The 24,404-nt window shown below is 51.9% G+C and overlaps 1 protein-coding gene across 1 annotated transcript in view; it reads right to left on the reverse strand.

The window, feature by feature from the left end:
• TTLL11 (tubulin tyrosine ligase like 11) overlaps positions 1 to 24,404 on the reverse strand; it is a 190,109-nt gene that overhangs the window by 17,323 nt on the left and 148,382 nt on the right. Inside the window, 2 exon segments of the mRNA XM_036022170.1 lie at positions 14,603 to 14,709; positions 23,409 to 23,660. Of these exon segments, the coding sequence (XP_035878063.1) occupies positions 14,603 to 14,709; positions 23,409 to 23,660 (359 nt within the window).

Below are 24,404 nucleotides of genomic sequence, written 5' to 3' on the forward strand. Positions count from 1 at the left end.
AGGGGGTTCTCCCCTTAAGTTGCCAGGGCCTCAGAGTCCCGCGTCTGCAGAGCACAGGCGTTGGAACAGGTGATCTCTGAGGCCGTCCTGGTTTGAGCGCTGCGGTTCTATGGCAGTAAGGGGAGCACACCCTGGAGAGCGCTGCCCGTGAGTACTGGAGTTGGCCGCACGTGAGAGACGGTGAACTACGGGCTGGGTAAGGCTGTCTCAGCTAAATCGACTGGTTTTTTAAAATCCTCAGCTGAGGGTATGCTTATTGATTTTAGAGAGAAAGGAAGGGGGAGAGAGAGAAGGAGAAACATCGATGTGACAGAGAAATATTAGTTGGTTGCCTCCCATATGTACCCCAACTGGAGACCAAACCTGCAACCTCAGTATGCGCCCTGACGGGGAATCAAATCAGCAACCTTTCGGCATATACAGGACGAGGCTTCAACCAGCCAGGCCACCCGGTCAGGGCGTGGCCACTTTCTTGGCTAGAGACAGAGAGCTGACCAGACGGCTCACGAGGGTGCCCCTGCCCTCTGAGGTTAAATGACTAGGCCCATATTTCACCAGGAATTCCATGGAAAGTCTCTGAAGGGGCCTGTGTAGTAAACATTTCTGGAAAGCCTGTGTGATTGGTGCAGTTTCTCACAGGCCATCGGAATGTAAAGGCAAGGAATTTCAGGTCAGAAACGCTTCCGGAAGTCTCGGCCCAGGGACTCGGGCAGGTGCCCTTGGAACCTGCGATTTGACTGAAGGGTTGCAGCGTGCTCGCTCCGCCCAGCGCCTCGCACCGCCCCTGTGGGGCTCCGACGTGATCTCGGGGGGACTGCAGCCAAGTGGGCTGCCAGACAGAGACTCTACTTCAGGAGTTTTCAGGGAAACCCGAGGACGACAGGGGAAGAAAGTAAAACCGGGAAACTAGAGACTCTGGTGCCTACAGCTGCGGCGAACATTACGTGGAGTCCAGCTTCGAACCTGGTTCACATCAAGCCTCGCACTAAAAGCCTGATTACCTTAATTTCTAGTTAGTGCCAGATATATCATGTGCAGCTTTCAACAAAAAAAATCACAAGGCCTGCTGAAAGGCAAGAATAAATGTGGCCTGAACAGACAAAGGGAGCATCAGAACTGGCCTCGGATGTGACACCGATGTTGGAATACTATCGGATGGGGAATTCAGAAGAAAGATAATTAAAATGATAAGGGATGTAACGGAGAAAGTAGGCACTATTCAAGAACAGATGGGTAATGTAAGGAAAGAGATGGGAACGCTAAGAAGGAATCCAAAGCAAATGCTAGAAATAAAAACCTTGTAACCACAATGAAGGATGCCCTCAGTAGACCTGTCGGTAGGCTGGACATGGCCACAGACGGAGCCAGTCAGCCTGACGCTGTGTCAACAGAAACGCCACACACTGACCTTCAAAGAGAAAAAGGCATGCAGACACAGGAGAATGACCAGGGGCAGTGGGACGGCTATAAAAGGTGTTACAGACATGTAATGGGAAGACCAGAGAGGGAAGACAGGAGAAGTTTCCAAATTCATGACAGGCTCCAGAGGAGGAAAACACGAAGGCAAAAATAAAATCTTTTAATTTTTCTTATTCTTAGTTGATTCAATAGGTGACTGTTTAAAGGAACAAGAGCAGTGACGTGCCGGGTGGCGGTATCTCAGGAGTAAGTGAATGGGCGACAGCGACGGTGCCAGGGACAAACGGGAATATTCTGGCCCAGGGTCCCTGCGCTGTCTGTGACGTGGCGCCATGTCACTTGAAAATGCACTTATTAGCTGGGAAAGTGCATGGTAAACTCTAGGGCAATAGCTGCATTTAAATATATATATATATATATATATCTGACATGTTAAAAGACAAGAAAAATGGAATCATATAAAATGCTCAGTTAAAACCAGAGATGGCAGAAAAGAGGGAAAGATGAAAAAAAAAAACACAACAAAAACCAGTGGACAAGTACAACAAATGGAAAGCAGTTGTAAACTCAGTGGATATTAACCCAACTATATCATTAACTACCTTAAATGTGAATGGTTTGAATATATCGATGAAAAGAATCTGTTTTTACCCCCATTGGCGTGGATAAAAAAAAACGAAGCCCAACTCTCTGTTGTTTATAAGAAACCCACTTTAAACACAGACACAAAATTAAAAAGTAAAGAGATGGAGAAAAGTCACACTAACCTCAGCCAAAAAGGAAGTTGAAATTGCTCTATTCATTTCAGGCAAAGCAGCCTCCAGAACAAGGAAAATCACCAGCGATAAAAGCGGGCATTACATGATGATAAAGGGTCAATTCTCTGAGAAGATGTGACTACCTTTATAACAGGTATACAGCTGAAAACGGAGTGTCAAAATGCACGGGGTAAGGCTGATAGAACTGCCCGGGAAAACAGACAAATCCACTCCCGGAGTTGGAGATTTCGACTCCCTTCTGTTGGGAAGGGACAGACCCAGCAGGCAGAGAATCGGCACGGGGACAGTCGGACTGAATGGCACCATCCATCAACTGGACCTAACTGACATGCGTAAACTACGTCATCCAAAAGGAGCAGAACACACATTCTTTTCGGTCCACGTGGAACCCTCACAAGACAGACCACCTTCTGGGCCATAAAAACACACCTTAACAAGTCACCTCAACAAGTGTAACCGAGCACGATTCCTACAGAGCGGTTCTCGGACCGCAGTGGAGTCACACCAGAGCTTAATCCCTGAAGGAGAGCTGGCAAGTCCCCGGCGACTTGGAGATTGAACAGCACACGTCTGAACAACACACGGGTCAAAGAGTAAGTCTCAGGGGAAATTTTAAAATACTTTTAACTAAATAAATCTGAAAGTGGAACTTCGTGAGCTTTGTGGGATGCAGTGAAAGCAGTGCTCAGAGGGAAATTTCTAGCACTGAATGCCCATGTTAGACAAGATAGAGGATCTAACGTCATCTGAGCTTCCACCTTGGGAACTAAGGGAGGAAAAACAAATAAAGCCCAAGGTGGGCAAAAGAAAAGAAATAATAAAAATCAGAGCACAAATTGCCCTGGCTGGCGTAGCTCAGTGGATTTAGTGCAGGCTACGAACCAAAGTATCGCAGGTTTGATTCCCACTAAGGGCACATGCCTGGGTTGCAGACCAGGTCCCCAGTGGGGGCCACATAAGAGGCAACCACATATTGATGTTTCTCTCTCTCTTTCTCCATCCCTTCCCCTCTCTAAAAATAAATAAATAAAATCTTAAGAAAAAAATCAGAGCGCAGATCAATGACATTAAAATAGGAACTCAACAGAGAAAATTAACCCAAAAGGTGAGTGTATGAAAAGACCAATAAAATCAGTAAACCCCTAGCCAGACTAACCAAGAAATGGAGAGAGAAGATTGCTAGACCACTAATTTGTGACTTAAAATTACTAATACCAGATATAAAAGAGAGGTCATCACTACTGATCCTCTGGACATTAAAAGGATATTAAAGGAATAGTATGAATAGCTCTATGCCCACAAATTTGGTAATTTAGATGAAAGGGACCAATTTTTTGAAAGATGCAATTTACTGAAACTCACACAAGGAGAAACACATAATCTAAACAGGCTTATATGTGTATTCAAGAGACTGAATGTTAACAATTAATAATCTTCTAAAAAAGAAGCACTAGGCCCCGATGGTTTCACTGATAAATTCTACCAAACATTTAAGAAAGAAGCAATAGAAATTCTTTACGTCTCTTCCAGACACAAAGCAGAGGGGCACCACATCCTACTTCATTTCACGAGGCCAGCATTACCCTAACACCAAAGCCGGATAATAACATTTCTAGAAAGGAAAACTACAGACCAATATCGTGTAAACATGGATGTGAAAACCCTCAACAGAACGTTAGCAAATCGGACCCCACGATGTGTAAGAAGGATTCTGCGCATGGCCCGTGGGATTTACTGCAGGCACGCAAGGCTGCTTCCACATTCAAAACCCAAACTGTGTAATCTTTTACAACAGGCTGAAGAAGAACAACCCTATGACCACGCCCACAGATGCAGGAAAAACGTTTGACAAAATCCAACACCCATTCATATCACCACCACCACTACCTCCCAGCAAACTGGGAATAGAGGGCACTCCTCTGCTCGGTAAGGAACATTCACGACACACCACACACCTGTTAGACTGGCCTAATCAAAATGCTGACAATACTAAGTGCTGACAGCATGTGGAGCTACAGGAACTCTCACTGATTGCGGACAGAAATCTGAAATGGTAAGGCCACTGTGAAGACTAGCAATTTCTCAAAAATCTAAATGCAGTTTTAAAAAAATCCTCATACATAGTGGGGGACAGGGGGTAGGAGGGGAGAGAGGGAGAGAGAAACAGAATCAGTTGCTTCCCAGACACAGCCAACCAGGGACGGAACCCACAACCTTTTGGTGCATGGGTTGTCGCTCCAACCAACTGAGGCACCTGGCCAGGGCTAAACATAGTTTTCACATACAATCCAGCAATCGTGTTTCTAAGCATTTTCCCACTTCTGTTGGAAACTTGTGTTCACAAAAACCCTGCAAACTATTGTGTACAGCGGCTCTATTCATACTCGCCAAAATTTACAAGCAAACAAGGCGTCCTCCAGCAGGTGAGTCCACTCGGACTGACAAACTGGCACATCCATCCAAAGGACTATTCAGAGATGCCGAACACCCGCCCAGCCCTTAGGGCAGCCTCGGCCACTGAACTGGACCCTTGGGCCAGGGGACATTTGGGATCGGCATGGCCCTTCCATCTTCAGGAGCTTGTGACCATTGTCACTTCCCAAGGCAGCACAGGACCGAGGTTTAGGACCGGGCTCCTGCTCTGCCCCCGACTCCCTCTCTACCCCTCCAAGACCTGGTTTCCTCCTCCCGACACGGAGTCCTGGGGGTAAGAGCGAGGTCACCAGGACATGAACACGTGCACTGGAAAACCATTTTGTAACCTGTAAACCACATACACGCACACGTCAGGAATGACGATGGTGGTTAAAGCAAAGAAGAAAAGAGCTCCCGTGTACTTCCTTACTAAATCCTCTCGAGGCCAGGTGGGTGTCCCCTGCCCTGCTTTAGGAGAAGCCGCAGCTCCCAGAGCTGAAGTGCCCCCTCTCGGGGCCCCCGGAGGCAAGTGCAGGGTCTCGAACCTGCCTGTCTGCCTGTGCCGCTCATGCTTTCCCCACCATGCTCTGTGTGGCTGCTGCTTCTCCCATGAGCCCTGGGGAGGATGAGCAACAAGTGGGAAAAAGGGGGCAGCTGCATAAATACCATCCTGTTTTCCTCTTGTCAGCCAGACAGTGGGTGGGGCTCCTGGAGCTGGCAGAGAGGGTGACGGAGGACAGGCGCCTCTGGACGGAGGGGCTGGGTGGGAACGCAGGGCTCCTGGTGGCCCTCAGCAAGGGGACGAGCAATCATGGAAAGCGCAGCCTGCCCATAATGCCCCAAAGAGAAGCGTCTGTGGGAGGGAGAGGGAATCGGCGCTTCTGTTGGCTCACTTGCTTTTATTAAAAATAATTCTGACTGCGACTGTTCTGTAAGCGTGTACGGCACGCATCCCGAGGGGCCCATCTGACTCCGAGATGATTCCAGGGCTGGAGAATGTCGCTCGTGCCAGACGCACCTCGAGAGGTGCTGCGTGCAACCTGCCTCGTTATCCGTGGCCCCCGCGTTTCAGAGGGAGGGGACCGGCCATGTATATGTATAAGCGAGGCTGCGCTAAACATTCCAAGTAAAAATAAGTGCCTTGTTAACCAAATACGTTTCAGTGGGGCTCATTCCAGCTGATGAAAATTTAGGAGGCAGGGTCGGATCTGGGGTCCACCGAGGCAGGTTGTAGGGAGACAGTAATACGACTCAGAGACCCACAGGATCGGCGGATTATCAGGGCCTTGGGTTTGCCACACACCTACTGTGTGCCAAGCACAGTGACAGGCTTCCTTAAGGTGGGAACAGCTCCGCCTAAGAGTCGAGCTTAGGGGGTAGATACCATGCTCCCATGCCAGCATCTAATGAACGTGTGTGCCGGTGTGGTCACGGAGGAAGGCTGGGTGCTGCTGGAGTGCATGGGAAGGCGGACCCGGCCCAGCCTGAGGGCCGAGGAGGGCTTCTGGAGGAGACGGCCCGGGCAATGTGTGCAGGGGGAGGGAGTTTCCTGCACAGCCGAGTGCCCGAGGTGGAGAACCTCCACGGTGGCTGGCCACTTGGCTGGAGCGAGTGTGTGGACGCTGGTGATGGGCGGGGCTTCTGCAAGGCCCCACTCATTCAGGTGCTGTCCCTGAGCTGGAGTCGTGAGACCAGCGGCTGGCAGGCAGCTTGCTGATGGTCTGCTGTGAGTTGAGAGGTGATGCCAAGGGAGGGCTGCAGCCAGCCAGTGCCCACTACTGTGAAAGCAGACACACAGAGGGACGGTGAGGGCTGGTCACCTGAGACCTCCGTGGGGGAGGCGCAAGAGAGACTGGTCCTGGCTGTTCAGACCCACAGCCCGAGGCCTTCGTGCTGGTGCCTTTGGGGACCTCTCAGGACCCGGGGGTTACTCTTCCCAGCCACACAGTGTGGTGTGGGACGAAGGGGCGGCCAGGCACCCAGCTGTGCACAGCAACAGTCCAGGCCGAGGCGGGCGAGGGTGGTCTTGGGGGATAGGAGAGGAGGGCCCTGCACTGCTGGGCACCGCGGGAATGTCTGTCACCCCCGCCCCGCCCTCTCCCATGCTGTGTCTTGAGGCAGGCACTCCTTTTCCGTTCCCAGCACCTCCGAGTGCCTGGCGTGAGTAGGTGTGAGGATGCATGTCCCGAGACAGGGGCGTCGTGAGAGTGACGTGATAACAACAGCAGTGGCCCCGCTTCCTGGGCGTCCCGCGGTGGACCCTGCTCCAAGTGCCTCCCGGGCCTGTGCCGCTTTCATCCGAGGCAGTGGCTTCGTGATAGGTGGCATCATTCTCTCCACTTGACAGAGCATGAGCATGAGGCACAGAGGAAGGTACGTAACTCGCAGAGGCCACACAGCTGGCGAGTCAGCGAGCCCAGACTAGGAGGCAGGTCTGGCTGCTCCCAGAGCTGCGGACTTTGGCTACATCGCCAGTCAGACCCAGGCAGCCCCGGGAAGGAGGCTGCGTGGCTCAGGCGCTCTCCAGGCAGTGGGAGAACTATTTCTCACTTCGGTCAGAGTCTGTAGCACACATCAGACATTAACCCATGTCACCCCTAGACTTCCCTCTGTAAACAAGGGGTGTGTGCGTGTGTGCTCACGTGTGTGGCGTGCCCATGCTTGCACGGGTGGAAAAGGAAGGGGTATGGGGAAAACCAACCAGTCCATTTTCTCTTGCTTGGCCACCACGTTTCCCTTGCTTCCTGGGGTGGGGGACCGTTAGCTGACATCTCAAAACAGCAACACGTCTGGCTGCAAAGTGAACAAAGCTGTTCAGGGTCAGAAGCCCTGAGACACCTGTCATGTGCTGAATGGATCAGATGCCCAGGGGTTAGGGCTCCAGTGTCCCCTTTGCTAGTGAGGTACTTGCCCCTCAAAGATGACACCGGCGATACCTCCTTTAAAGTGTACGGCCTGCTCTTGATTCTGCCCTGGTCTCTCACTGCAGAGAAGTGAAATTGCACTCCGGGAAGAGTTGAGAGCAGAGTCTCAATGAGGAGGAGGAGGGGGAGGAGGGGTGGGGGAGGATGAGGAGGAGGGGCCTGTGAGTGCAGTTTACATGAAATAACTTCACCTGCACTGACAAATTTGTTTCTTCATCTGGCGCTGGGCCACGAGAGGGCCACCACACCCCTGCTTTGCGGATAACACCCTCATTTGGATTCCTGTGTTCTCCCAGAAATTCTAACATTGGAAACTGAAATCCTTCATTTTTTTCAATGACAATTACATTGGCCTGATGGAGACTGAGATTGCATATTACTAAATTCCATCAAGTTCCCGAACAGTCATTGGCATTCTAACGAGAGAGGAAGACGAGCCTATTTGGGGGCCCACGAGCACAGGATGCAGAGGAAAGCTCCTTGGGAGGGGAGAGGTGGGGGATAGGCTGGTGTTGAGGAGAGCCACGTGTTACATGTGGGTTATTGTCAAGTCCAAGTTTTTGTTTTGGGTGGTGAGTTAGTGAATGCTTATGCCATTATTAAAAACAACTAATTCAGAGACACTTGGAAGATGGAGGTGTAGGTAGATACGCTTTGCCTCCTCACACAACCAAAAGGAGGACAACCACCACTTTAAAAACAAAAAACAACCAGAACTGCCATAAAGGCAAACTGCATAGCAGTCTGACAATCAAGGAGCTAAAGAAGAAACAGTCATCCAGACTTGTGGAGGGGTGGAGACGGGAAGTCCAGGAGGAGAGGACGTGAGGCAAGGTGGTGGATGGCTGACCAGGGCAGGTGAGGCAGCAGCTACTGGACTGGGCAGTCCCACATTCACATGCAGATAAACCGGGAGGAACAACTGGGGAGCGAGACAGACTGAGCAAACCAGGGTCCCAGCATGGGGAAATGAAGCCTCCAAACCTCTGGCTATAAAAATTTGAGGGTGTTGCAGTGGTGGGAGAAACTCCCAGTCCCAAAGGAGAGTCTGTTAGAGGGACCTACAGGGTTCTAGAATGTACACAAACCCACCCACCCAGGAATCAGCACCAGAGGGGCCCAATTTACTTGTGGGTAGTGGGGGAAGTGACTGAAAGCTGGGCAAGAGCCAAGCAAGTGGCACTGTTCCCTCTCTGACCCCTCCCCCACATACAGCACCACAACACAGCAATGTGGGTTGCCCTGCCCTGGCAAATACCTAAGGCTCCACCCCTTACTAGTAATAGGCATGTTGAGACAAAGAAATATGGCCCAAATGAAAGAACAGATCAAAACTCCAAAAAAGGATCTAAGCAATGAGGAGATAGCCAGCCTATCATGTGCCCAGTTCAAAACACTGGTAATCAGCATGCTCACAGAAATGGTTGAGTATGGTCACTTAATAGAGGAAAAAGTGAAGGCTATGAAAAGTGAAATATAAAAAAATGTACAGGAACCAACAGTGAAGAGAAGGAAACCAGGACTCAAATCAACTATTTGGAACAGAAGGAAGAAATAAACATTCAACTAGAAAAGAATGAAAAAGCAAGAATTCCAAAAAATGAGGAGAAGCTTAGCAACCTCTGGGACAACTTTAAACGTTCCAACATCTCAATCATAAGGGTACCAGAGGAGAAGAGGAAGAGCAAGAAATTGAAAACTTATTTGAAAAAATAATGAAGGAGAACTTGTCCAATCTGGCCAAGGAAATAGACTTCTAGGAAGCCCAGAGAGTCCCAAAGAAGTTGGACCTAAGGAAGCATAAACCAAGGCACATCACAGTTACATTACCCAAGATTAAAGATAAGGAGATAATCTTAAAAGTGGCAAGAGAAAAGGAGAGTTACCTACAAAGCAGTTCCCATAAGACTACCACCTCATTTCTCCAAAGAAACCTTGCAGGCAAGAAGGGGTTGGAAAGAAGTATTCAAAGTCACGAAAGGCAAGGACCTACATCCAAAATAACTTTACCCAGCAGTTATCTTTTAGAATAGAAGGGCAGATAAAATGCTTCCCAGATAAGGTCAAGTTAAAGCAGTTCATCATCAACCAAGCCCTTATTATATGAAATGTTAAAGGGACTTATCTAAGAAAAAGATGATAAAAAATATGATCAGTAAAATGACAACAAACTCACAACTATCAACAACTAAACCTAAACAGAAAAAAAAATAACAAACTAAGTAAACAACTAGAATAGGAAGAGAATCACAGAAATGGAGATCACATGGAGGGGGAGGGGGGAAAATGTACAGGAAATAAGAAGCATAAATGGTAGGTACAAAATAGACAGGGGGACGTTAAGAATAGTATAGGAAATGGAGAAGCCAAAGAACATGTGTATGACCCATGGACATGAACTAAGGTTGGGGGGATGAGGGAGGGAGGGGGGTGCAAAATGGAGGGGGACACAGGAGAAAAAAAGGGACAAATTTAATAGCATGATCAATAAAGTGTACTTAAAAAAATAATTCTCAAACAGCTAGCTAAGTAAAAGTAGGCTATGCTAGGGCCAGGATGAACGTGTTTCATGAACCAAGGATTATGATTAATCCTATCTTATGTACCTGGCCCAATTTAAGAAAAAAAAGGGAAAACAAGCCTATTCAAAAGTATGGTCTGAGATTTAGATTTCAGAACGTGCGTGTTTATTCTCATTAGTTTTCCCCTTCACTATTTTTCCTCCTTCTTTTTAACCATCATTTTTCTTCTCCATTTCAAGAGTAGGCTCACAAAGGTCTCAAGCCTTAGGAATCTGCTTACCCCCCTTAGTGGGCACTGAAGTCTCATTAGGACTGACCTGGGCTGGCTCCTGTGAAGGGGATGGAACACGAGCATGAGCACCTGGATACAGCTGCTGAGGGTGCTGGGTGGTGACCTCATCCAGACAGGCTGGCCTTTCATACCGGACAGTGAGGAGAGGAAGGGGAGACCCTGCCAAGGAGACCACCGCTACCCTGTGCCCAGTGCAGCCCGCACACCCAGAACTGCCTGCTTTGGGGATGGGGGCTTTTTTAATTTTGGTATTCGTCTGCTCATCAGACATTATCGGGCACTTAGTGAGATCCTCCTGCACGCTCTGGGGCACGGGCTGGGCCGTCAGGGCTCCAGGGCACACAGTGCCTGTTCTGGGTTGCATACCATGCTGTGTTTGGGGAGCGCTGGCATTCCCCAAAGGCTGGGAGCTGGGTGGTCATCTGACTCCGGGACCAGTTAGAAGACAAAGCAACCGAGAGCCTAAGTACTTTATACGTGTTCTGTCTCCTAACCTTCACAGCACTTTCCCTTGTTGTTTCCCCCACAGAGCTCTGACCATACCTGATGATATGTGTCAACTGCGCATCCTTTGCACTTGCAAGGCTAGAGACACCGGGTATAATGGGAAGGCAGTGGGCAGACTGCTCTTGGCTTTAATCCCAGGGCCCCCATTGGAATACTTGCCACATCAATGTACAATCACCTCTTTAAGTCTCAGGTTCCTCATCTGTCAAAAGGGAATAAAAGCCCTTATATCACAGGGCGGTGTGAGATTAAAGGAGATGATTCTTAACAAGCATTTTTTAGTTCTGACATAGTAAATGTCACATGGTAAATGGTCTCTTCTTTTTTTTCTTGAAAGTGGGATCGTAAATATAAATTCACTCTTTATATTTCCATAGGGCCCAATACCTGCAAACATGTTCAGTACCTCTGTGTGAATGAATGAATAAACGAATGAATGAATGAGTGTGCCCTTTGAGAATGAGCTCCCACGTTCTACTACCCTCCTGACTTCCTTCTTGTCGGCCCCACAGCAGCTCTGGGACATGGTACCTACCCCGTTGGCCAGGAGTTATCTGAGAAGCCCTGGGTTCGGCACCGCGGGGGGAAGGAAGGGCCCTCTCGTCTCCTTGCCGCCACTTGCCAAAAGGAGAACCACCAATCGGCCACAGATATCTTCTTTGGCCATCCAGTAGCTTCCTGAATGGTCCTAAGGACGTGAAAGGCTTCAGAAGCTCCTTCTCATTGAGAATCAGGGCATCCCAAGGGGAGGACAGGGCCCTGGCTGGCACCAGCCGTGAGACGGCAGTGTCCTGAGGTCACCAGCACAGCCCGCACTAGCTCCGCCCCAGGCCCTGTCAGCTCCTTTCGGGAGCGATGGAAACAGGGGCATAAGTGCAAGGGGCAGGAAGGGGAGACAGGCACCTGGACTCCACACCGCCTCCCACTTCCATTCCTTCCTCCACAGGTCTTGTGCCTCACAAGTCCCACCCCTCCTCAGTCGATCAAATAACAGAGCGCTGCTGGGTGGACCCTGGATTGGGGACATGTCCTGGGCCAGGAGGGCCAGAGGCAGGAGGCTTGAGTTCAAATGTGACTTCTTTTTTTTATTTAAGATTTTCTTTTTTTTTTAATTTTCTTTTTATTTTTAGAGAGGGAATGGAGGGAGAAAGAGAGAGAGAGAGAAACATCAATGTGAGGTTGCTGGGATCATGGCCTGCAATACAGGCATGTACCCTGACTGGGAATTGAACCTGCGACACTTTGGTTCACAGCCTGCGCTCAATCCACTGAGCTACGCCAGCCAGGGCCTCAAATGTGACTTCTGCTACTCCGTGGCTATGGGACTAGTCCCTTTGGTTCTTGGAGCCTTAGGAGCCTCATCTATAAAATGGGACACAACCACCCACCTCGAAGGTCGGTGTAAGAATCAGCAGCAATTGTGCATCTAGGAGATGATCTCAAAACTGTAGTTACCACCATTCTTATTCCACGCGCTCAGGCAGAGGCAGGGAAAGGCCTGGAAGATCCCAGCCCAGGATTTGTTGGTCAGAATGGGCTAAAAGTATTTTTCTCATCTCCCTGGCTTGGTCAGCAGACCCCAGAAAGCTGGCAGACCCCAGAAAGCCTCACCAAGCCCATGTTGCTCATGGCCCCCATGGGTTCCGCTTATGGGGAGCAATTTAAGAGGCAAACAGGACAGGAAAAGCTACTCACAATTAACAATGGGCCAGATGGTAATGCTAGTTTGAAGCAATAAAACATGATAAATAGCTTCCTGCTGCGACTCCTGATCAATTCCAATATTTAATAATTCCACTGGCACCCCACCCCCTCGTCGGGCCCCCTCCACGGGATCCTGCCACGGCTCCCCACACTCAGCTCACAGAGCACACACACTTCTTCGCTTTCTGAAGGCGTCAGCAGAAAGCTCTCTGCTCCACTGTCACACGAGTGCTCTCGGCCCTCGCAATGATAATTAGTCTGCCTGCCTCTCCCGAAGACGCTCTGTCTCCAGCCTCTCCCTGCCTGTTGCCAGGGAAGGCTGGGAGGGAGCGCCCACGGTGGAGACCCCTCGGAACACCCGCCCTGTGGATTCAACGAGTGTTGCAATTCCCCGAGGCTGGGAGCTGGGTGGTCATCTGACTCCGGGATCGATTCGTAGGACAAAGCAACCGAGAGCCTTACCCACCATCCAAGCCTCTGAGCCTCAGTTTCCCTCTCTGTACAATGGAGGTAACCGCGCCTGCCTCCGGGAGGATGCGAGCCAGCGCTGCGCAAGTAAAGGGCCCGGCAGAGGGCTTGGCATGGAGGACACGCGCCCCAGCGGGCAGCCAGGAGCATCATCATCACTGTGCAGCCCGTCAGCAAAGGAAGCCTGGGCAGAGCCTGCAGGGAGGGCCTACCGGTCCCTGCGGCCAGGAGACTGCAGCCCAGGGCAGACCGCAGGTGTGTGCAGGCTCTGCTGCCAGCGGTGGGTCGGACAGGCCTACCCCCGGGTGCTCGCCAGGTGGTGCCAGCCGATACAATTAACTGCCTGGTACTGCCCCCGAGGGCTCCTTAGGTTTCCACGCCCACAGACTCGGGAGGCCTCAGGCGTCCTGCAGAGCAGGGGCTGTTGGCACCATTTACGGAACCAGACACGGAGATTAGGAGGCAAAAAGGCTTTTCAAGTTTACATCCTACAAAAGGCACCGTCAGTTCTAACCTGGATCTCCCAGCCTCCGATTTCATGTCCTCTCCACCACATCTCAGGAGAAAGTTGCTCCCCTGGGTGCCCCCTCCTCTCCGAGTCCCTTTGGGAGGGAAACCCAGGTGCCAGGTGACCCGTGTTGCAGTTCACTCACCTGTGAAATGAGGCTGGCCATGCCTACAGCACGGGGACGTCTAATGAGGGCATGTGCATGAAAGTGCTTGGTAATTTTGTGAGGAGCCGTACACATGTCATGTACGGTTATGGTGACTTTGTAGAAAAATGCCCTTTGTGAGGAAAAAGATCAGAAATTCACCCACCTAAAGGTGGATCTTTCTAACTGAAGCCTTAACCCCACGGAGCCTGGGGGATCAGGAGCAAACTTCTGTGTGGCCTTCAAGGCCTCAGCAGCCCCTGCAACCCCATCTCTGCCCCTTCGCCCTCCCTTCTTGCTCCAGCCCACCTAAGCCGTTTGGGGTTCCCGGAGCCTTTCACAGCCGTCCGTGCCGAGACCAGGTGGCATCCCTGCCGGAGTGGGGTCTGTCCCGCCCCGTGCACGGGCTATTGCATCCCCGGTCCTCCAGGACGACTCCGGTGGGGCCCCTCTGGGGCCCCGAGAGCCTCTCTGCACTCCCCTCCTCCTAGCACAGACCCCACTCCGCCCACGTTGTGTTCTCATCTGCCTCCCCCTCCACAGCGAGTGTTTTCAAGGCGAGAACACACGCTCTTCACTCCAGTCTGTCCAGGGCCTGGCCCAGCACCAGGGCCTGCGCTCAGTGTATGTGCGCACCGAGGGACGAGCGAACGAATGGGTAACGGAGCATTCCCCGTGTGAATGGAATCAAAAAGCCTTAGGCAAGAACGAGGGATTCTAATGGGGGAGTCAGAAGGTGGGTGGGCACAACCTTGTGGCAGACAGGGTCCCTGACCTCAAATTCAGCTCAATCCCTCAAGCCGGGAGGATACGCTTCCTCCTCCCCACACCCTGACCCTGAAAGAGAAGGAACAGGAAATGTCCTGCCCACCCCTGTCTGAACTGCCACGGGGCACGGCGGAGATCGGTCACCGGGTACCTGAATCCCGCTGGTCCAGGGTCATGGAGTTCCATCTCCTTGTGATGTCGATGTACAGGATGTCCACGGCGGCCATGGACAGGCTGCTGCTGCTCAGCTTGCAATTCCTGCCGGAGACAGGAAGGCACACGTCACCACGGCACCAAACTGGTCCTCATCCCTCTCGCCTCCATGCCTGTGCCTGGGCTGCGCTCCCTGCCCAACAGGCCCCCCCTTCCCAGAGCCGGAACTAATAAAGGGTGCATGGCAGGGGAGGCTGGAAATGTACTGTGACTCGAGGTTAGACCATGTGGGCTCCTGCAGCTAGGCTAATTGGGGCTTTTTAAAAAAAGATTTTATTTATTAATTTTTAGAGAGGGAACGGAGGGAGGGGGAGAGAGAGAGAGAGAAACATCAATGTGCGGTTGCTGGGGGCCGTGGCCTGCAACCCAGGCATGTACCCTGACTGGGAATCGAACCTGCAATGCTTTGGTTCACAGCCCGTGCTCAACCCACTGAGCTACGCCAGCCAGGGCCCTATTTGGGGCTTTAATGGGCTGCAGAGGGCAAGGACTTTAGGAGGGAACGTCTTGAGTCAAACCTGGCTCCTCCACTTGGAAGCCAGATGGCCCTGGTAAAACAATTTCCCCTTCCTGCGCCTCAGCTTCCCCACCTACAAAACAGGCGATCGCCCCCACAGTCACGTGTGCCGGCCTGTCCCTGCACAGCCGGTGCAGGCTCAGTCTGTGCGGAGGGGGGACTGTCTGCACCTTCACCTCCACTGGTCTCTGGAGAAGGAGACCAGCTGAACCTGCCTGGCTGTGTTCTCCTGCCAGCGTCCGGGCAGCTGACGGTCACACACTCAGAGGACCCGATGACAGCGGTGCATCGCTGGGACCGCTGACAGCGTCTCTGCTGTGCAGAGGGACTCCCCCTGGAAACTCGCACCAGGAGGGTCCCGGGGCCAAAGCTGCAGACTGGGGCTCGAGGCCTCTGCACTTCGCCCATCTGTCTGTCACCTCGAGATTTTAATGGAGGCCCGAGTCAGCCACAGCAAGCCCAAGACTCTCAGAGCAGAGTGGTGCGGGCTCCCCACACCCCTTTGCGTGGGCTGAGGCAGCAGTGCCGGGGGTGGGGTGGGGGCTCGGGGCTCATACCTGACTTTAGGGCAGTCACCTGGAAAGGACAGGAAGAGGGAGGCGCAGGCTTCTGAGGTTTAGGGGTGCCCCTAGTTCGGGGGCAGAGAGGCCGAGATGGCCAGCTTTCAGTCCGATGTCGGCAGTGGCATGCCCTGAGTCACAGCAGGGTATTTAGAACCCTCCTCCTCCCCGCTTGTATTTTTTCGGAGGGGTGGGGTCTGGAAATGTGGGGTGGCAGTCTGGCACGCCGAAAAGAGCAAGATTTGGGCGTGTGACAGACCAGGACTGAACTCCTGCGACTCCGGGCAGTCTACTTAAACCGCCGGGCCTTTATTTGCTGGTCCCTAAATGAAGATAACGATGCCCACCCACATGGCAGTTGTGAAAATGAGGGGAGGGGCCAGCATGGTGCCTGGCACCTGGCTGGTTCCCAGCAACTGCTGGTTCCCTTCTTGGTCTCTCTCCCCCTTTCTCTCCTTCTCCTCTCCCAGAACTGGTGCCATCTCAGCCCATCAGAGGCTGCCTGAGGTGACCTCCAGGTGAGTGGCCCTGTCTGTTCTGGAGAAATGCTGCTGGCCAGTCAATGTCTGTGTGCCAGGGCTCGAGCTCTGCCCAGCGCACAGGATCCCGCCGTGAGGCCAGTCCCAGTACTGGCTGCATCTGCCCTGAGAATCCTGACAGCTAGACCCCTGGGCCAGCTGTCCATTTGACTGAACTACATTCAATGCTGCTTTCAACTTTCCAAACGTGTGCACATCCATCGGCCCAGCTAATGATAAAGTGGTTCTTTGATTTCCCATTTGTCATCCTCCCTTGTGTGACTAGCTCCCCGAGGAACCCGACAGGCCAGGGATTGATTGGCAAGCAGGATGTGGGCATTTCAGAGGCCCCTCTCCAAACCCATGCACGCCCCGAACAAGGGTGGTTGGAAGCCTGCCGGCATGGTGCCTGGACGCTGCCGGTGCTCCTTATATGCCCGCATGTTCGCTGGCCCCCCGCCCCGCCTCCCTTTCTTCCCGCCCCACACGCATTTCTGAAGCCATCCATTCACATCCTGCTTCCTCCTGGGCTGGCCCCATATTTCAATCACAAGTCACCATGGCAGACTTCAAAGTACATCAGCACACAGTTATTGAGCCCCAGTAACAACATGTCAGTGGACACAGAGCTTTTCATGTCCCCTGTCACCGAGATGGCTATCTCTATTGGGCTCCGCCGGGGTGGGGCTTCCGTGGCTCCCAAGGCCTTCCAGCAACCTGCCCGGCTCATTCCCAAAGCTTCGTCAGGAGCGGCCACGGTTTCCTCTAATTATCATATCAGTGTCCTCCGGGCTCCAGCTCCTGCGCAGGACGGGAGCTCCGCCGCCTGGCTCTGCAGGTTAATAGAGCACAAAGAGCGAGGCTGAGCTGACCACTGGTATATAGTTATTTTTTTCCTGACAGGTAGAAAATGGAAGTGTCAGACCGTTAGCAGGAGCCGTAATTTACCAGAAAGAATTCTCCATTTATCCCTTTTCCAAGGAAATGCATCCTCCCTCGCGATGCCCACAAGTCCAGCCGATTGCAACATCTGCTGTGGGGATGGGAGGGATCTCTCGGGCTACGGCAGGCAGGAGATGCTGCAGAAGGGCTTGGACTCTGTAGGCATTTGGGGGGGCACCATCTGCAAGCCAGGCCCTTTCCTGCTCATGCAGTGCCCTGGATCTTTATGACCACTCTACGAGGGCGGTGTTCTGAGTTCCACTTCAGGGATGGCTAAGCTGAGACTCAGGAGACGGGACAGGATTTGCCCAAAATTTCACAGCTGGGACTCGCATTCGGTTCTGCCCTGGAGGAGAGTGGACTTGGGAGCTTTGGGGAGAAGTCGGGAGGGGGCCCAGCCCAGGGCCCCAGGGGGGACCCGGGATTTAAGACACAAAGTCTCAGCAGGGGCGCAGGAAAGCTGGAGCCTCTGGAGAGCCCCTGCAGGGAAGGGTTGGGACAGAAGGCTGGGGAAGAGGACCGGGTCGCTGGGATACAGGTTCTCCCGGGTGTGTCCCTGTGGTCATCAAGCAATGTTGAGAGACTCCAAAAGGGAATGAACTGTCACCCACCCATCCACTCAATGCAGAATTTATTTTGTGTCCACTACATGGAGGCGGTGTCCTGGGCCTTGGGTACCGCTCTCAGAGGTGGAAGTGATCTCAGAGCCTGGGGTAAAAACGTGAAGCCTTGGTAGCTCTAAAACATTGAAAACAGTTTCCCCTTGTGTCCTGGGATGCAGTTCTTCAAACTAAAGGATAGATTCTTCAGCAGAAGAGAAGCCCAAGCAATATGCTAACACGAGAAGCCAGAAACATTCCTAAGAAAAAACAAACAGGCTAGAAATGTACACGGAAGAAATGCGCTGTGGAGTCCGAGTCCAACACGCATGAGCTGGGACCCTGAGTTTGCCGTGTGACCTTGAGCAGGTCACTGAAGCGCTCTGCATCTCAGTTCCCTCATTCCTACAGCAGGAGTCAGGCTGCTCACCGTGTGAAACTAGTTTAAGGACGAGCTTAGTGCCTGGTACCTATGGGGAAGGGACAGATAGCAGCTCCCAGCCCTCCTTCAGGACGCAGAACCAGTTTGAAGAAATGTTTTTGTTTTGTTTTGTTTTGTTTCTGTGATCAAAGGAATTTGGTCACGCGTGACGGGGAGAGAATCACAAATCACTCAAGTTCACTAGGACCCTGAGTACAGAGAGATTTGAGACTATCATCCCCATTTCCTGTCAACGACTACTGGCGTCTCACGGGAAATGTAGGCGCCAACTTTTCGCACTCCATGAAATCCTGTTTATAGAATTTCTTTGTGTCCATCCTTCTCTGTGCAGACAAGGAGCCTATTTTTCCCAGAGAGGTGTCCATCAGGTGAAAGTTAACAAATGACCAATATTTGTTCAAAAACAAACAAACAAAACACCTCTTAAACATCCAAGGAAGGGGAAAAGAAAGCTCCAGGTTTTGATGTGAACATTATTTTAAAGGCCATTGATCTCCCAAGCACTCACAGTAGTGCCAGAAAGAGGTCATCACAGAAGAGGGGGATTCCCACAGTCACGGAGGAGTTAATGACAGAGGAGAGGCAAGGCCCCTTAGCTTCCATTCCAGAACTTTCTAACACACCACGTTGCCTCTTAAGAGAATAAAACCCCCCACGGCTACCAATGATGTGACATATTAGCATCTCCTTGTGAGAAAAAAAGGCAGAAGGGAGTAAGAAAGAAAAAGAGAAAATTGTTTTCCAGGTTAAGAGGAGACAAGACTCAGGGGCCACAAAGTGGGTGGTGAGCAGGAGTCTCCAAGGGGCAACGCCCCACCTGCAGCCCCAGTGCTCCGGGTGCGGAGTGGCTGCCTCCGCTTCCTTGAAATCAGCTCGCTGTGGCGAGCGGCTTGGTTTTCGGGCTTCGGAGCTGGAGAACGCAGCACGTGCGCACTGACGTCAGATCCCGACGCAGGATGCCCTTGGAGACCGCGTTCTTAGCGCGTTCCCCAGGACGCCCCTCCGCGTTAGTAGTCCAGGGGCAGGCAAATAACAAAACCGCGTTTCCCCTCCGAGAAAGCTGTCACACTGAGGAATCAGATCGTTTCTGTTTCCCAGAGACGGAGAAGTCTCCACGCCCCAGCAATTACTGTGAAATAATAATAATAAAGAGATGGGGAAAAGAGGCACTTAATTCATGCTAATATGTGCTACTGTTACGGGCCTCCCGAGGACGCGACAGGGAAAGCTGGTTAGGCGGAGTTAGGTCTGGACGGAGCGACAGTTCATTACTTCTCATTTCTTGGTGGACGAGGCAAACAGAATACGGCCGGGCAGGCATTAGCATAACTCACTCCCGAAACTGCTGATCCGTGCAGCGCCCCATGAGAGATGGCCACTGGAAACAAACTCAACCGGAATGTGTGCTGTGTTGTCCCCTCCAGTTCTCTTCGAGGAACTTGGGGAGAGAGAGTGGGTGGTAGAGATGAAAGCCAAGTTCGACCTCTGCCGTGCGCAGGGCGGCCCCGGGAGGTGGGCCCGAGCAGTCAGCGTCTGTCTCCTGAGCAGCGCGGCAGAGAAGGGCACTCGGTTCAACTCAGCATATGGCATAAATATTATTAATTCATAACGAAGCAAAATTTAAACCGAGCGCAGAGGAGAGAGAAGAGCTGTTAGCAGGAGAAAACGCCTGCTGTTAAATTTAGCAGGCGAGACTGAACAGACTCAGGTAAATCTAAAAGCAGAGTAACCGTCTTTTACGATTAAGTTGCTCCTGGGATCTCTGGGTACATTTTAAAAAGGAAAAACCTGCTAACGGCTGTGCGGCGTTTTCTCCATTTCTTCCTGCATTTTAATTACTCAGGACAGTTGCTGGTGGCGTCTGTGTCGGGGGAGGGCTCGCTGTCTGAGTCCGCCGTCTGCTCGGCTGCCTGGTCCCCACTGAAGACATTGTGCTCCCGCCTCACGGCCACCACCGTAGCTCCCGCCGACACAGACCGGGAACGACGGCGGCGGGACCTAATCGTCTCCAACATCACAGAATCAGTGTTTCGTGCAAACGCACTTAATTACAGAGAACAAAGGGATGGAAGAGCTTAAGGTCGATCACGGTAGAGACAGATTTGTTGGCGATATTTCCGACATCGCCCAGCTCCCGTCTGAGCACAGTTTAGGAATCCTCTCGCCAGCACCCTTCCCGATTCAGTGTTCTTCTCAGGGCGGGGCGAGAGCACCGTGGCCCTCCCTCTCCACGCGCGCCTTGGCTCCTCACACGCTGGCGGCCTCCGTGGGCAGTCGCGCTTTGATTGAACCCACAAAGGGTTTAAAAATTTCTGCCAGAATGGCCAACACTGATATACATGTATTGAGGTTTTACAGAAAAGTCAGTAGTTCCAGTTTCTTTTGAGAAATCAAAAGCGCTGGGGCTACTAGCACAGCGGGATCTTTCCTCCCCCAGCATGTGCGCCGCCGCCCCCCCCCCCCCCCCCCCCCCCCCGCCGTGGCATCTGTGTCGGCTTCCCGCCTGCTCCCAGAGGTTCCCGAGACCGTAATTCTTAAGGTATACTAGTTTTTCTCATCTCCCTCCCTCACATTTAAGTAGAATTTTATCAGAAGTAAGAAGGAAGCATTTCGGTTTCCACTGTCGAGTTAGCCTGGATGACAGACCTTCTCTAACCTCTGGACACGAGGCACACTCCTGAAAGCCATCCCCCCGCCCTCCAGCCGCCCCACAGGTGGCCCCCCTTCAGTGACAGGTGAGGTGCCGCTTCCAACAGTCCAAACCCTGCCTCCTCTGTCAGGGGGCTGCCTTGGTTCCACCTGGCAGACAAAGGGTCCCCTATTCTGTCTGCTACCCCATGACTCTGCCAAAGGACTGCATTTAATTTTTTGTTCCCCATGAGCCGCCTGTTAGGCTGAGAGTCCCCTGAGGGCAGGTGGGGTGCCATTATTCATCTCGGATTGCTCGGTGGCTACTGGGCACTCAGGAGAAGTTGCTGGGTCAGACCAGACACGGTCCTTTCCCACACGAGGTTGAGACGGAGCAGGTGTCCCAGGGTAAGGGTCCCCTGCAGCACCCAGACCGTCGTCCCCATGAGGCCGAGCCGTCCCTTACTCTTGTGTGCCCTGGATGGACGCTTCTGTGCAACGGTGCAGGCGGTGGGAAGGGCGCGGGAAGCTCCTGCCTTGGCTCCAGAAGGTCCCAGCCCCTGGACGTGTGATGCTGAGAGAAGACGGCTCCCCCTCACCATTCCCCTGGGACCCTGTGCACTGCCATGGTGCCTGGGGGCCCTCATGACCTGGGGCCTCAGTCACAGAGCTCTTCCCCGTGTCCCAAGCCACAGTAGTCCCAAAGGGACAGAGAATGTCTACCTACTTTTCTCCCCCTCCTCCTCTTCATTATATTGGGACAGTGGTATATGCAGTTAGAAAATTCTATTTCCCAGCATCCCATGCAGATGGCGGAGGCCAAGGAGATAGACGGAAGTGGAGGTCACTGAACACAGCCTCTGGAAAGCTTTTTAAAGGGTCTAATTCGCTTAGCAGAGGACTTTTGCTCTTCCTCCCTTCTTCCTCCTTCCTGCCTGGAACTTCGCCGTGACCACAACGCAACTCTGAAGCTGGAAGCTCATGCTTAGGAGGGATGAGCAGAAAGAAAGAAAGTGGGGTGCTGATCACTTTGTGGAGTCATTAACCAGCCCTAGAACCCCCATTGCCAAACTTCCTGTTGTACGACAAAAACTAATTGCACTATCGAAACCAGTTATAGGTGGGTATCTATTACTATACAAATGCAACTCCTAAATGAGTCAGAGGGCATCACGTTAGGTGGTATTCTCGGGAAATAACAACACGTGTCTGTTGTCTTTCTTGAACATTTCCACAGCCTGATGGGAATAATAACCATCAAACTCCCATTTAACAAACAGCTCCCCCGAACCAGGCACTGGGCCAGGTGGTCTGTGCTATGTTACAGCCCAACCTCATCACAACCCTGCAAGGCAGGGGGGGTTATCCCTACTTGATAGATGAGGGAAGCCTGAGACTCAGAGAAGACAGGGGACTTGCCCAAAGCCACACAGTGATGCCCTTGGCTTTGCAGCCAGACCCCAAAGCCTGTGCTCCTCCCCTGGGCTTTGCTGTCGCCCCTGAAAAGAACACAAAGTCCTTCTCACAATCACCAGGCAAGTGCTACTTCAGGGTTACTGAAAAGGCAAAAACTCCTGCTGATACTCTTGTTTACCAACCTATCAGAAATATCCGAGGGCTGTAGCTGGAGTTTATAAAACACACTTAGAGAAAAGTGTAACAAAAATGGTTTCTGATTTCAGACTTCTAATTATTTGCTTTAGTGAACAAACCACGAAGAGTGTGACTTTTGGGCGCATGGTAGAAATATTAAAGCCAACAATGAGAAAAACAACGATGACATCAAATGTGGGCAGATAGGTTCTTGGAGGCGTACACCACAGTACCCCGGGGCACAGGCAGCTTGCCCCCATCGTACAGGACCACCGAGGTTCCACGGCACCCTGAACTTGTCTACGGGTCACATGGCCAGTGTTGGTAAGTGCTCCTGGACTGTGCCAGGTGCCCCAAAAGTAGAGACAAGGAGCAGATAATCTCAGGAGATCAAGTGGCAATGGCTTATTTTGTAGGTTTCAGCAAAAAACCTCATGTTTTATCTTTCAAATCATGCAAAATTTGTATCATACTCTATAATAGAAGCTTGTTATTTTTTATAGTAGAGCAAACATATTAAATTATTTATCCACTGAATTATTTAACTTTTCCCTCCTGAAGCTGACACCCTGGAATGATGTGCCTTGTTTCTCTGCAGCAGCTTCATAAACGCGCCACGCTCAGCCACGTGCCACTGGGCGGACGCTCGCCGGGCATGTGAAGCACAGGTCTGTCTGAGCCCGTGGGCTAGTTATTTATGGGTGGTTTAAGGACCTAGTTCAAGGTAGCACAGAATTGTTTTTAACCACAGCATAAGGTTGTGAATGCTGCCACACTCAAAACATTCATTAATTCATTCAACAAACAAGACGCTGGGCCAATCCCACCCCAGAGGGGACGCTGACAGACCCCTGCCGGGAGCGGTCAGACAGATCGGACCAGCCAGAGGTGGGGCCAGGCCCTACCCTGCCCAAAGCCCAAGCTGGAGGGACGGGGCTCACTGACCTTATGAAGGTACGGAAGCCTGTTGGTCCCAACTTCATTGTTCCCTTGATTCCCAGGAACCGGATAAACAGATTGGCCATCCTGTCCACCAGGCGCAGGTAGTTGAACTGCTTCGCATACTTGGGGAACACCTGCTTGAGGCAGATGGAGGGCAGGTGGGCTTCAGGATTGAGGTTGCCGTCGGAGGCGAAGGCCAGATCACTGTCAGAAGGATCTTCCTTTCCGGCTTCTGGCTTCTCCAGCTGCTGAGACCTGAAGCATACAAGGAGTTAACGACTGGACCTACAACGGGCGCGAGCTTTGCAGCAGCAGACAGGGAGCGGTTTCTCTTGCACATTCTCCTTTCCTTGAGATTCACAGCAACCTCGGGAGGTGGGCATTGTCACCATTTTTATCGTCCAGACCGGAAACCTGACCTCAGAGAACTGACCTGCCCACGCTCACAGCAAAAGGCAGGACCGGAACCCAGGACAGAGTAAGGACAAGAAACACATGCTTCCCCCGTTCTGCGATCCTGGCTGCCCAACTCGGACAGTTCCTTTGCTGTACTCACGATTCAAGGGAACACTCGCTCATGGCGCAGCCTGGGTTAGATTTTAAACTCCTACTTATGGGTAGTAATTGAATAATTAAGAAATATAAAAATCTCCTTGAGGGCTGGCAAGAAGCCGTCGGCACAGTTCAACGAACAATTTGCAAAGATGCTGCATCTTTGCAATTCTAGAAACGGGCGCAGTCACGTTTCTGGCTGAACCATTTTCTTATTTGGAAGTCATACAAAAAAATGACTCTAGTGCTGTGATTCCTTAGTCTGGGTGACTAAGAATTTTATTCTGAAATTCTGGTATTGGAGAAAATTCACAGCTAGTAATGCTCACATATCCAGCTTTGTCCTGGAATGTTCTCACCTCCACACCCACATGTCCACCTACCTACAGGCACCTCCCTCCACCTGGAGTGACCACTGCCCCTCACGCCAAATCCTCATTCCTCGTC

The sequence above is a fragment of the Phyllostomus discolor genome, chromosome 3 (genome assembly GCF_004126475.2).
Source record: "Phyllostomus discolor isolate MPI-MPIP mPhyDis1 chromosome 3, mPhyDis1.pri.v3, whole genome shotgun sequence".
NCBI classification, from domain to species: domain Eukaryota; kingdom Metazoa; phylum Chordata; class Mammalia; order Chiroptera; family Phyllostomidae; genus Phyllostomus; species Phyllostomus discolor.